This window comes from Pelophylax lessonae (genome assembly GCF_965119305.1).
Source record: "Pelophylax lessonae genome assembly, chromosome: 10".
Lineage (NCBI taxonomy): Eukaryota > Metazoa > Chordata > Amphibia > Anura > Ranidae > Pelophylax > Pelophylax lessonae.
Window position 1 is genome coordinate 35,009,965 of NC_138777.1, and position 13,666 is coordinate 35,023,630.

General features: G+C 46.9%; 1 protein-coding gene across 1 annotated transcript; it reads right to left on the bottom strand.

Moving 5' to 3' along the window:
• Nucleotides 1-5,720: 5,720 nt before the first annotated feature.
• On the bottom strand, nt 5,721-8,498 carry LOC309565913 (uncharacterized protein; the record flags this gene model as incomplete). The annotated part of the gene is made up of 4 exons (XM_082270942.1): nt 5,721-6,539; nt 7,206-7,553; nt 7,683-7,922; nt 7,974-8,498. 4 exons carry the CDS (start codon nt 8,496-8,498, stop codon nt 5,721-5,723), a joined length of 1,932 nt encoding a protein of 643 aa, XP_082127068.1.
• Between the last annotated feature and the right edge of the window lie 5,168 nt (nt 8,499-13,666).

Here is a 13,666-nt window from a genome sequence, read left to right on the forward strand (position 1 = left end):
CAGCCTCCCCCTTTATCGTACCTGAGTACGATCAAATTCTGCTCTCGCCACTCTCTCCCTCCTTATTGAGCAGATTGTTAGCAGCTGGAGCCATTGGCTCCCGGTGCTGTTAATCAAATGCTATGTCAAGGGAGAGGATGGCGGGACAGAGCCGCCCACTCTGTGTTAATAGATGCAGACAGGGTGGTTCGGGAGCGAGCGTGCACGGGTGCCCCCCGTGGAAAGCGGGTTTCCGTGGGGGCACTTGTCTAAGAGGAGGTGCTGGAATGACAGTGGGGGACCCCAGAATAAAAGGATCGGGGCTGCTCTGTGGAAAAGCAGTGCACAGAGCAAGTAAGTAGGACATGTTTTTGTTGTTCATTTAATTAAAAAAAAAAAAAGTTTATTATCACTTTATGTGATTTTGGAGTCGCCAGGAGGGGAATACACAGTTGCGCAGACTGGTGCATTTTGCTATACATCCTACCATTCTTTCACCACTCCATCATTCCATTCTGTTTTTGGGGCCCTTAGAACTACCCGGTACTTCCAGGTATGAGGGAGCATCTTACCTTTTCCCTGTATCAGTATGTTGTGATTGGGCCTGAGGAGGAGGGCAGAAGAATATTAAAGTATAACTAAAGGCAAAACTTATTTTACATTTTGGATAGAGTAGAGAGGGATTAAAATGCTTGCCAAGTTTTATTGCTGTCTGTGTTAAGGAGATTCACCTGTCTGTCCTTTTTACCATTATCAAAAGTGAAAGTAAAAAAACATGTTGGGTCTCCAGGAAAATAATAGAGAGAAAATCTTCCTATGGGGACACTAGTTCTGGTGACATGGGGGGGAGGGGGGTCCCCAAGGGATTCCCTTAATTTGCAGGGATTTCCTCTCACTTCCTGTTTGGCTATGAGACCAGAAGTGAAGAGAAATCTCCTCAATGGAACACAAATGGCGAAACAAATCTGACAGCGGTTATAACCCTCCGTTATAAATAAAATTACCTATAGTTCTACTTTAAAGCTGAGCTCCAGGCTTTAAAAATATAAAAGTTGCACCTCTGGTTGTAGTCCCCTTTTAACACATCGTTGTACACAGTTCTCTTCTTCACCACAAGATGTCCTCAGTCTTCCGGGTTCAATGACACTGTGAGACTGAAGGGTGTCATGAGCCCCCTGAACCCGACACCCAGTATATTGATGCAGAGTGCTGCTCTGATGTCCCCACATTAGCTCCACTCTCTCCATCATCCATGACTGCCCATCACTAGGAGAAGATCAAAGAGGATCCAGCATGTCATGTGCTGGCCAGTACACATTGGAAAAACAAGCAAAACATACAGCTGTAGTGGACTCAGTGGAGGAAGTATGCCTGTCAAGAGAACCAGTCATTCTGCTCTGAATAGGCAAAGTGACAGATTCTCTTTAACAGGAGAAACGCCTGGCTGACTATTTTGCTGTCTGCGTCGTAAATGTACATACTGTAAGTACTAAATGTCAGCTGAACCCTTACATAAGAACGGTTCAGGTTCCAGCAGGTATAACATTATTTTGCTTTTGTTGCATTGTATTAGTGGAAAGCCAATTTAAATACGACCACTGATCGGTTCTACTCAACTGTCCGCTGCAGCAGCCAGTTGTACCAGATGGCCCAGCATGGGGATGAGTGTAATTTATATTGTGGTGATAGAAGTAGTTGCTTTTTAGGAGTAATTGATGGTGAAGAAATTGGCATAAATCGTTAAAATATATTTTTTTATGGCTTATTTTTATTTTATGTGTCTTCTCTATTTTGAAAGTAAAATGGGAGAGGTATCTGGAGAGATGTTTTTAAAAAAAAAAAAAAAAATCCGGCCGCCTCCGCCCCTTATAGCTGGCCAATCACGCTCCTTTTTGTGAGATGTGTTTAACCACTCTACTACCGCTCACAGTAATACTACTGCGGCAGAGTGGCACGTTCCCGTCCAGCCACGTAGTATTAACGTGACTGGACTCCTCCCCTTCTGGGCGGCGCTTGCGCGCCGCCGGAGGCTCGCTCCCGCTGTTTTCATTCACAGCGGGAGTCGGGCCAGGGGAGGATCAGCGGCGATCGCCGCTGCTCTTACCCGATCGTCGGGGATCGAGTCTGGAGATCCGCCCGCTGTGTGTAAACACAGCGGGCGGATCTCCATAGTGACAGGGAGTGACAGATCGGACTGTTCAGCATAGCTGGACATCCGATCTGTCCATGAATCACATAGTCACCTCCCCCCCTACACGTCAGTAAGCACCAGGCATACATTAACCCCTCCCTCTCCAATAAAATTAACCCCTTCCCTGCCAGTGTCATTTTTACAGTAACAGTGCATATATATAGCACTGATTACTGCAGTAATGTCACTGGTACCCCCAAAAGTGTCAAAAATGTCAGTCAGGGGTCCGGTCTGTCCGCCGCAATGTCGCAGTCCCGCAAAAAAAATCGCAGATCGCCGCCATTACGCGTTAAAAAAAAAACACCAAAAATGACAGAAATCTTTCCCTTTGTTAGTAAACGCAATAACTTTTGCGCAAACCAATCAAAATACGCTTATTGCGATTTTTTTTACCAAACATATGTAGCATAAAACAAATTGGCCAAAAACTTTTAAAAAAATTGGTTTTTACATCTTTTTTGGGGGGAATTTCATATAAAAAAATGTGAAAAATATTGTTATTTTTTCAAAATAAACGCTCTTTTTTTGTTTATAGCGCAAAAAGTAAAAATCGCACAGGTGATCAAATACCACCAAAAGAAAGCTCTGTTTGTGGGAAAAAAAGGACGTAAATTTCGTTTGGGTACGGCGTCGCACGACCGCGCAATTGTCAGTTGAAGTCGCACAGCGCCGAATCGCAAAAAGTGGCCTGGACGGAAGACAGCAAAATCCTCCGGTTGTAAAGTGGTTAAAAAAAAAAAATATCTGGCCTCCTCCCCTTATAGCTAGCCAATAATGTTCCTTTTTGAGAGAGAGCTGTGTAAAAAAAAAAAAAATATCTGGCCTCCTCCTCCCCTTATAGCCAGCCAATCACGCTCCTTTTTCTTTTTGAGAGATGTGTTTGAAAAAAAAAATCCAGCCTCCTCCTCCCCTTGTAGCCGGCCAATCACGCACCTTTTTGTGAGATGTGTTTTAAAAAGATAAAAATCCAGCCTTCTCCTCCCCTTATAGCCAGCCAATAATGCGCCTATTTCTTTTTGAGAGAGAGCTGTGTAAAAAAAAAAAAAAATAATAAAATCTGGCCTCCTCCTCCCCTTATAGCCAGCCAATCACGCTCCTTTTTCTTTTTCAGAGATGTGTTTAAAAAAAAAAATCCAGCCTTCTCCTCCCCTTATAGCCAGCCAAAAATGCGCTTTTATCTTTTTGAGAGAGAGCTGTGTAAAAAAAAAAAAAATCTGGCCTCCTCCTCCCCTTATAGCCAGCCAATCACGCTCCTTTTTGTGAGATGTGTTTAAAAAAAAAAAAAAGAATCCAGCCTTCTCCTCCCCTTATAGCCGGCCAATCATGCTTCTTTTTGCAAGATGTGTTTAATAAAAAAATCCGGCCTCCTCCTCCCCTATTAGCCGGGCCAATCACGCACCTTTGGCTCATTTTGGCTGTGTGAACTTCTCCTTTTCCCCTGGTGCTGACTCCTGGGTTTTTCTCTTCCCCTTTGGATGCCGCTCATTGAGCAAGTGCATCCTGGTGCAGTGGGTGCTACCCAGGTGGGGTGGTGAGTCTGGTAGGGTCCCTCCCTCCCTCTGCTGCAGGTTGTGCGGTGCTGTTTGCTGGCGACCTGGTGGTGCTAGCAGCGTGGTGGCGGTGTCCCTTTGCAGTGCTAGACACTTTGTGGGGGTCCCCCTATTTATTGATGGTGTCTCTGGAGCATGTTTACCCACCTGACTCCCTCTTAGAGGCTGCAGGTCCCTTCGGGGACCCAGCCATCCATTGATGCACTGACGGCGGTCCTGGAGTCCTTTGTGTCCTGGGTGAAGAATAAAATCCTGAATCGAATTCGGTCGCTGCGGACAGGGCCAGAATGGGACTAAAAACCAGCCCTGGAAATAATTTCATACCAGCCTCAGTGGCGTAGCGTGGGCTGTCAGCACTCAAGGCAAGTCATTTGTGCCCCTAATCAGCGGACGTTTAGCGCTCTCTGGGTCCCTACCACTCATACAGAATTAAAACCTCTTATGGTACATTTTAGGATTTACCACTCCTCTTTGTTCTCCTTTCTTTCCCTTTTATCTTTCTCTATCCTAATTTCTTGGTTTTTTTCCATCTCTCTCTCTCTCTCTCCCTTTTTCTTTGTTCCTCCCCCACTTTTCCTCTCTTCCATGTATTCTTTCTTTTTATTCCTTCTCTTACTCCTTGTTGGGGGAGGGGAGACTGGGAGAGCGGGGTCCAGGCTCCAGGGATTGCACAGCTGGGAGGCCACAGGCTCTAGGAACAGCCCAGCTGCCCCCCCTCCCCACTATCTAATACACTGCTGACCCCCCCCCCTCCCCGCTATCTAATACACTGCTGACCCCCCCCCTCCCCGCTATCTAATACACTGCTGACCCCCCTCCCCGCTATCTAATACACTGCTGAACCCCCCCTCCCCGCTATCTAATACTCTGCTAACCCCCCTCCCTGCTATCTAATACACTGATGACCACCCCCTCTCCCCACTATCTAATACAAGGCTGATCCCCCTCTCCCCCTAATACAATGCTGTTTCCCCCCTGGCCCCCTCCCCCTAATACAATGCTGATCCCCCCTTCACCTAATACAATGCTGTTCCCCCCTCCCCCTAATACAATGCTGTTCCCCCCTCCCCCTAATACAATGCTGTCCCCCCCTTCTCCTAATACAATGCTGATCCCCTCCTCTGCTCTCCCTAATACAATGCTGCCTGCCCCCCCCCCCCCCAATGCAATACTCAAGGTCCCTCCTTCACGACTCTTACCTGTACACTACAGGGCAGCTAAGCGCGCCATCGGTCACCGGTGTCTGTGTGGGAGCCTGGGAGGGAACTTCAGGGAAGGGATGCCGCCATGCTGTGCAGCCAGCTAATGACTAGAGATCCGCTGACTACTGCCACGCATCCTCTGGATATGACATCATGCCGCTCACATCCGGCAGCTAGCTCGACTCTGCATACCCAGCGGGGTGGGCCGGCGGCCGCGATTACAAAGGGGAGTAAAAACTTTCTTTCCGGCTATATCTCAAAGCGGCCCACCGGGAAATTTCCCAGTATCCCGGCAGGCCAGTCCAGCCCTGGCTGCGGACGTGGCCTACTGTGCAGAGTCTGCGGCCACCGTCCCCGAATTATCGGATAGTGAGGATAATTCCTCCACACCTTTGGCTGCGCACAAGAAGGCACTGGTGAACGCACTGATGGTATGTGTGCGTGAAACTGTTAAAAATTGGCACTCACAAACCATCTTACGCTGCAAATGTGTTTCCTTATCCCTTATCTCACTTGAGAGCTGCTGGTCCTTTCAGGATAAAATTTTAGAATGTAAACTAATGCCCTTGTCCCTGAAGGTGATTAGCTGTCATTGCCCACACAGCCAGTGCAACGGATCTGAAATCTATAGTTCTCTTCCCCTTCTTCCTGTAGTGCTTCTGGGATGGATCAGGGGGATTCTGACTGGTTTGTTATGTTGGTAAATGTTAGTATTTTTATGGGGATATGCCCTTGGTGGTGCTGTTACTTTACAGCTTCCTCTCTTTGGTGTTGTTTGAATTGCTGAGCGTGGAGCGCTCAGTATTGATATAGATAGAAGCTGTCTTCAAAGTCTGTGAGGCTGCTTAAGTAGTTAGAGTTGTCTTTGATTAGAGTAATCGTGTACTCTAGCACCTCCTGCACGCTGTCATCTGGGTATCCTTGTATACCAGTGAGGGTGACAGTCTTGTCTGGGCAGACAACCCATTCAGCAGCTTTGACACAGCAGATGGCCTGCAGTGATGGAGGGACAGAGCAGTAATAGTACTCTGTCAGGCAGAGTTTAACAATTGCTTTTGCACATACCATCAGGATATGGTTCTCCTCCACTGTCTGTGCAGTGAGCTCTGCACTGGCCATGCGCTTCATGATAAGATGCTGCAAGAAAAAGTTGGTGGTTGGAGCAATTAGCCGGTAGCTGAGTTTCCTCATGATTAATGCCTCCATAGTCCACATTGTGGTGTTGGTGAAATGTCTGCGACAACCCAGAATTATCTGTTCCAATTCTTCACTATATGTCTCTGATGTTTTTAAGGCAAGTACCATTGAGGTAATGGCCATAATGTTGTAGGTGCGCCTCTCCACCCTGAGGTTAAGTAGGAGCCTGTCCAGGTAGTTTATGGCCAGGCACAGGGACTCCAAGCTCAGGGAGTGCTTTGAGTGGGATTTGATAAGGCAGCGCACCATTTTTCTTCGGTCTTCTTCATCCAGTTCTGTACGACTAAGACAGTTCGCAGGTAGGAAGTAGAGTTCAACACTCCTCTTGCAAGCATAGTTTTCGTTTCCATATTCCATTACATACTGCAGGTCTCTTCTCAGGCTATGGAGGTTATATTGTCCCACACAAGGGTTCATTGAGCATATAGGGGATTCATAGGGCTTCAGCTTTTTGAAAGTAGGTTTAACAGAAGGGGAACTAAACTGGCTAAATGTCCCTCTGTCGTCCATCTTTCTTTTGCTTGGCTGAGTGAACTCCTCTAGTTCAGATGTGAGCTCCTCTTCATCGAAATAGCTTATAGGACTGTTGGTCTGTGAGCTGCTAGAGGTATCGGGCTGAACAGATGTGTCTTCATCGGAATAGGTCACTCGAGGTTTCAGCTGAAGTGTTCCAAGCGGAAGGGACTCCTCTTCATCAGAAAAGCTTACAGGACTGTTAAGCTGTGAGCTACTGGAAGAATCAGACCTACCAGATGTGTCTCCATTGGCAAAGGTCACTCGAGGTTTCGGCTGAAGTTTTAAAAGCGGAAAGGTCACCTCTCCATCAGAAAAGATTTCAGAACTGTTCAGCTCTGAGCTTCTGGCTCCATCAGACTGAACAGATTTGTCTTCAAAGGAAAAAGTCACTGTAGTGCTCAGCTGAGATGTTTCAAGCTGAAAGGACTCCTCTTCATCAGAATAGCTTACAGGGCTTGTAAGTTGCAAGCTACTAGAAGAATCAGACCTACCAGATGTGTCTCCATTGGCAAAGGTCACTCGAGGTGTCGGCTGAAGTTTCAAAAGCGGAAAGGTCACCTCTCCATCAGAAAAGATTTCAGAACTGTTCAGCTCTGAGCTTCTGGCTCCATCAGACTGAACAGATTTTTCTTTATCGGAATAGGTCGCTCGAGGTTTCAGCTGAAGTGTTCCAAGCGGAAGGGACTCCTCTTCATCAGAATAGCTTACTGGGCTTGTAAGTTGCAAGCTACTGGAAGAATCAGACCTACCAGATGTGTCTCCATTGGCAAAGGTCACTCGAGGTTTCGGTTGAAGTTTTAAAAGCGGAAAGGTCACCTCTCCATCAGAAAAGATTTCAGAACTGTTCAGCTCTGAGCTTCTGGCTCCATCAGACTGAACAGATGTGTCTTCATCGGAATAGGTCGCTCGAGGTTTCAGCTGAAGTGTTCCAAGCGGAAGGGACTCCTCTTCATCAGAAAAGCTTACAGGACTGTTAAGCTGTGAGCTACTGGAAAAATCAGACCTACCAGATGTGTCTCCATTGGCAAAGGTCACTCGAGGTGTCGGCTGAAGTTTTAAAAGCGGAAAGGTCACCTCTCCATCAGAAAAGATTTCGGAACTGTTCAGCTCTGAACTTCTGGCTCCATCAGACTGAACAGATTTGTCTTCAAAGGAAAAAGTCACTGTAGTGCTCAGCTGAGATGTTTCAAGCTGAAAGGACTCCTCTTCATCAGAATAGCTTACAGGGCTTGTAGGTTGCAAGCTACTGGAAGAATCAGACCTACCAGATGTGTCTCCATTGGCAAAGGTCACTCGAGGTTTCGGTTGAAGTTTTAAAAGCGGAAAGGTCACCTCTCCATCAGAAAAGATTTCAGAACTGTTCAGCTCTGAGCTTCTGGTTCCATCAGACTGAACAGATTTGTCTTCAAAGGAATAGGTCATTGTATTGCTTAGCTGAGATGTTTCAAGCTCTGATCCCTCTTCATCGGAATAGTTTAAAGGACTGTTTAGCTGAGGGCTACTGGCTCCATCAGACTGAACAGATGTGTCTTCTTCGGTATTGGTAATAGGAGTGTTCAGCTGAGGGCTACTGCCTCTCTCAGAATGAACAAACTCCTTTCCATCAGTATAGGTCACTGGAGTGTTCAGCTGAGGTGTTTCCAGCTGAAGGGACTCCTCTGGTTTGCCATTAGTGTCAGTTGGCCTGGCAGCAGAGTTTTCTCCACTAGGCACAATAGGCACATCATGGCAGAGAGAGACATCAGACTGATATCTCTGTTGTTTTCCAGCCACTAAAGGCTTAGATGTAAATTTTACCTGTGACTTTGGATGATGAGCTGTCTCATCAACACGGGTGCGTTTTTTTCTACAACAGTTTCCCATTTTTTTTGGAAATCACAAAAAAAATCGCAATAAAACCAACTCAACAAGGTTAAGAACTAACAGTGTGCTGCTACTCCTTCGCCTCTCACTGCTGGTTTGATCCGTTGACTCAGCTGCAGGTCTATTTATAGTCTCAGACTCACCAACTGTCACCGCTTGCTTGTTGCCATGGTGACAGTAAACAAAGTGACCTTTGCAGTCAGGCAGTTTTAAGGCTCCCTTTACTATGGGACAGCGGCAGTTAGGGAGTTTCAAGGCTCCCCTGAGTGAGAGGGTTATGGGTTTCAGGCCCCCCCCCCTTTCTCTTCAGGGGATCCCTAAAGTGTTATCAGGTTTCAAGACTCCCCATACACCTGTAATAACACATGAGGAGCCTTCTAGAAGGGTCACCTAATTGGTGGGATGAATTTTGTAGGGGTCACTTGACCTCCTGGGCAGTTCTGGAACGTTTTGGGGGGGGCTATTTAAAGGGGGTTCAGACCCCAAGAGTTTACTCACCTCCAGAGGAATCTCTGTGCTGCTCCTCTCCCTCCCGCCCCAATTTTTGTCATGGCCTGATATTACGTGGTTGGGTCACCTTTTGTTAAAAGGGGGACTTTTGTGTTGTATAAGTTTCCAGCTTGAGTTTTGATGACTGAGCTGATATGATAATTTAGGTTTATGAGTTATATTTATGGGATGGTTTAAACTTCCTATGAAACGTATGGCTTGAGTCATAGTGGCTGAGCCATTGTTTAACCACTTAAGCCCCGGAAGATTTTACCCCCTTCCTGACCAGGGTTTTTTTTGCGATTTTTGATTTCTTTTTTTACTGCGTGACTTTAACCTAAAATTGCGCGGTCGTGCGACGCTGTACCTAAAACAAATTTGACGTCCTTTTTTTTTTCCACAAACAGAGCTTTCTTTTGAAGGTATTTGATCACCTGTGCGATTTTTTATTTATTTTTTTTTTTGATCATGCGCTATAAAACAAAAAAATAGCGTCAATTTTGCAAAAATAACAATATTTTTCACATTTTTTTTATATGAAATTCCCCCAAAAAAATGTAAAAATCAAAATTTTTTAACATTTTCGGCCAATTTGTTTTATGCTACATATGTTTGGTGTTTTTTTTTTTTTTTTAAACGAGTAATGGCGGTGATCTGTGATTTTTTTTGCGGGACTGCGACATTGCGGCGGACAGATCGGACCCTTGACTGACATTTTTTGACACTTTTGGGGTTACCAGTGACATTACTGCAGTAATCAGTGCTATACATATGCACTGTTACTGTAAAAATGACACTGGCAGGGAAGGGATTAACTGTATTGGAGAGGGAGGGGTTAAGTGTGTCCTAGGGGCGTGTTTCTTACTGTGATGGGACATGGATACTAGTGTAAAAACAGAGATCAACGGTCTTACATAGTAGAACCGTCTGATCTCCATTTTTACACAGGGGAGAATGACAGGCGGCTTTGTTTACATTAGCCTCCTGCCTTTCTCCCTTCCCGGCGAACGATCGGGAGTGACCGGCGGACATCGGGTCCGCCGGTCACACGCACTGACTTCTTAGGGAACGAGCCGTGGCGGGCGCGTGCCTCAGCGGGCGCGCGCTCGCCCGCTATTGACTCACAAGCCAGTGACAGGCTAGTGACGTATATATACATCACTTTGCCTGGCTGGGGCTGACCGCCCCAGTACATGTACTTGCGGCGGTCGGCAAGTGGTTAAGTGATAACAATTTAAACTTCAAATAATATTGTTTCAATTTAGAATTTTGAATAAAGTGTTTTTATTAAAACCAATAAAAAAAATGGCCGTGGCCCAAGTTTACTCCCAGAAGGTTGTTTTTGGTGTTTATTAATTTAGTTAAAATACCAATAAAACTCCAATACTGTAGTCTCTGATGGTTTATCTGTATACTGGTGACATTTTTAAAAAGCCTCATGCTTTCTCTCATAGCGATTTTCTTATGATGTCTGTGAATGGAAGCTGAATTTCTGTAATTTGTGATAGAATTAGGAAGCATTAGAAGTTGTTTTTCTTTTTTTGCTGCCTAACATTTGGGAAACTTTTCTTGTGTGCGGTGGAGTCACTGGAGCAGAAAATAAGGAAAAATCTCTCCAATGGGAACACAGGTATCAATAAAAACACAGCAAAAGCTCTAACCCATTCTGATTCTATCCAATGATTCTAACCCTGTTAAAGTGTAACTCCAGACAGATATAATAAACAATGCAAAGTTAAGGGCCATACACACTATAAGATTTTCTGAAGACTTTTTCCTTCAGATTTACCTTTTCTATGTAGTGTAAGGGCCTGCCAGATTGCAGACAAATTGAAAGTGTTTAGGTTTGACCTCATATTATATGGTTTTGGTAAATCTAAAGGAAAAAGTCTTCAGAAAATCTTATAGTGTGTATGGCCCTTTATGCCGTTACAAGGTTTGTTATTTTAAATGCAGCCAGAGTTAAAGTGGACATGACATTGCTAAAGTAAAAACAATGCTTACCTGCAGCACCTTGTGGTATCTGTAGCCCCACGCTTTATCATTGTATGCCAATGAATGTTAGAGCTTTAATGGGCAGAGACGCTGGCATTTGACAGGTGTAATGACAGCGGGTGGATGGGGCTTGATCTCAACTTGGTCCTAGAAGCCAGGAGACTTTTTCTTTTTAACCACTTCAGGACCAGGCCTGTTTCTGACACTTGTTGTTTACAAGTTAAAATCAGTATTTTTTACTAGAAAATTACTTAGAACCCCCAAACACGTTTTTTTTTGGCAAGAGACTATAGAGATTAAAATGGAGATGGTTGCAATACTTTGTCACACTGTATTTGCGCTCGGGTCTTACAAACACATTTTCTCTTACGTCCTCCGACAGTCGCCGCCCCCTTCCAAGTCCTCACCAATAGGTATTGACCTTTGCTCCGTAGGAGTAGCTAGGCAACAAGAATTGTTAATACAAAAGCTTTTAGCATAGACACACCCCTAGGGGCTGTCCCCTCAGTCAATACCTCCCTGCACCAGCATTCCCAACTCAGTTTGATCTTGCCTAGCTTAGGAGTTGCTGGCTTTCCTGTGCTGGGGCTCAGTCTCAGCCTTCTACCCTTTATTTGATTTTATTTCAAGTATTTTTCTCTTTTCCTTGCTAGCTGTTATTTTGTCAGCCTTAGTTTAGGGAACTTCTGATGAAGAATCATCATGCGGAGCTGGGTCTCGGACTGGCCGCCCTGGATCCCAGGGCTGAGAGCCAGATGGATCCCCAGCCTGCCAGCTTAGGTTTTACCCTGGCACATTGGCCCTGTTCGCTGCAGGGATGCTGCCTGTGAGGTGGCTACCTCACTGGACGCCATGACTGCGGTCCACAAGCGTCCTGGCTGCGGCACTCCCTGTCTGCCCTGATAGCGGTTTGTCGCTGGAGACGGCTCCCCACGCCATCTGGTACAGTAAGCACCTTCTGTGTGGGGACCTTCTGTATGGGTGTCAGTCTGTGGCTGTGTATTACCCTCCATGTCTGTGTAACTGCGGGCTCCCTGTCAGATCCCTGTGTGGCTGCACTGCCTGTGGGCTGCGGGGGGGGGGGGGGGCATCCTGCTCTGCTGTTTATTATGCTCTGGATGCAGTTTGGTGTGCAGACGTGTGTGTGCGGCGGTCGCTGCGGCGATCCGCCATTTTTTCTTTGCCTGAATACTGTCACCGGCCCTGTCCCTATGCAGCGCCGTGTTTTGGCGCCATTCGCCGCCATTTTGGCGGGCGGTACTCATCTATGCACATGGCGGCGCCATTTTATTGTAGCCTTCTCCCCCGTCCGAGCGGCCATTTTGCCGGAGCCTTCAATAGGCTATATCAGTCAGCCAGCATTGCATCACTTCCTCTTTCTCTGGGAACAGCGATCGGTGGCAGCAGTCTGGTGTACTCTCTCCAGGTTTTTACCTTCTTGTCCTGTCATTCCTTGCTCAGTATTGTCTATCCCTGCGGGGTCAGTGCATACAGCAGTGTGCGGTGGGCTGCGCTCGCCGTGGTATTAAAGGGCCAGTACCTTTATTACTTTTCTGTACTGGGGCATGGATTCTCAGGATAGCAAGTTTCCCCCCGCCCTGGTGGGGGACCAGGGGGCTTTGCACCCCCCGAGGGGGCCGATCTGACCACTGTAGTGGCTTCCTTAGTGTCTCAGGTGCAGATGCTGATGGCTGAACGATCCGCAAAAAGGGCCAGGTTATCCATTTCCTCTGATTCAGAGGACGATGTGGCTGCTGTGGCTGGCGTACCCTTCTCGGGGTCCCGCTCATCTTTGGACCTTATGGGGTCCGAGGGGGAGGCTGAGGTGGAGGGGGTTGATGTTTCTCCCCCTGGCTCGCCTGAAGAGCTTGCACTCATGAATGAGCTGATTGCTTCCATAAAGGATACCTTGCACTTGGAGGATGAGCCTACTCCTCCTGCTAGGGTGTCTTCTTTTGGAACACAGAGGACTCGCAAATCAGCGCAGGTTTTTCCCTGCCCTGCTGAATTTCACCATACGGTTAATGAACAGTGGCGCAATTTAAAGAAGCCCTTTACTGTGCCAAATAAGTTTAAACTTCTTTATCCGTTTGCGCCTTCCACCGACGAGCGTTGGTGTGTGGCGCCTCCGGTGGATCACGCGGTAGCCGTTTTGAACAAAGCTACTGCGGTGCCTTCTGAGGATACCCCGTTTTTTCCGGGACCCTACGAACAGGAGAATAGAGTCTCTTGCCCGTCATGCCTATATGGTGGCTGGTTCTATGCTGAAGCCTATTTTTGCTTCCATTATGGCGGCACAGGCTGTTGCTGATTGGACCAAGATGCTCAGGCGCACCTTGGTGGCTGATTCCGCTTCACCTACCACGTTGACTATGGTGGACCAGATCCATCAGGGTGTCATGTACTTGTGCGATGCGGACTTGAATTTAGCTCCCTTGGCTGTGCGCCTGTCCAGCGTGGCGATACTGAATCGTCGTCTGATTTGGCTGAAGAATTGGTCGGTCGACCAATCTTCTCGCAAGACGCTGGCGGATTTTCTCTACGCGGGGTCTCGCCTTTTTGGCGAGGCTTTGGATACCCTGATAAAAGGGGTTACGGGGGGCAAGAGTACTCTCCTGCCCCAGTCTCACAAGCATAAGTCTTTCCGTGGCAAGCGGAATTCCTCGTCTAGGCCCCCTCAGGGG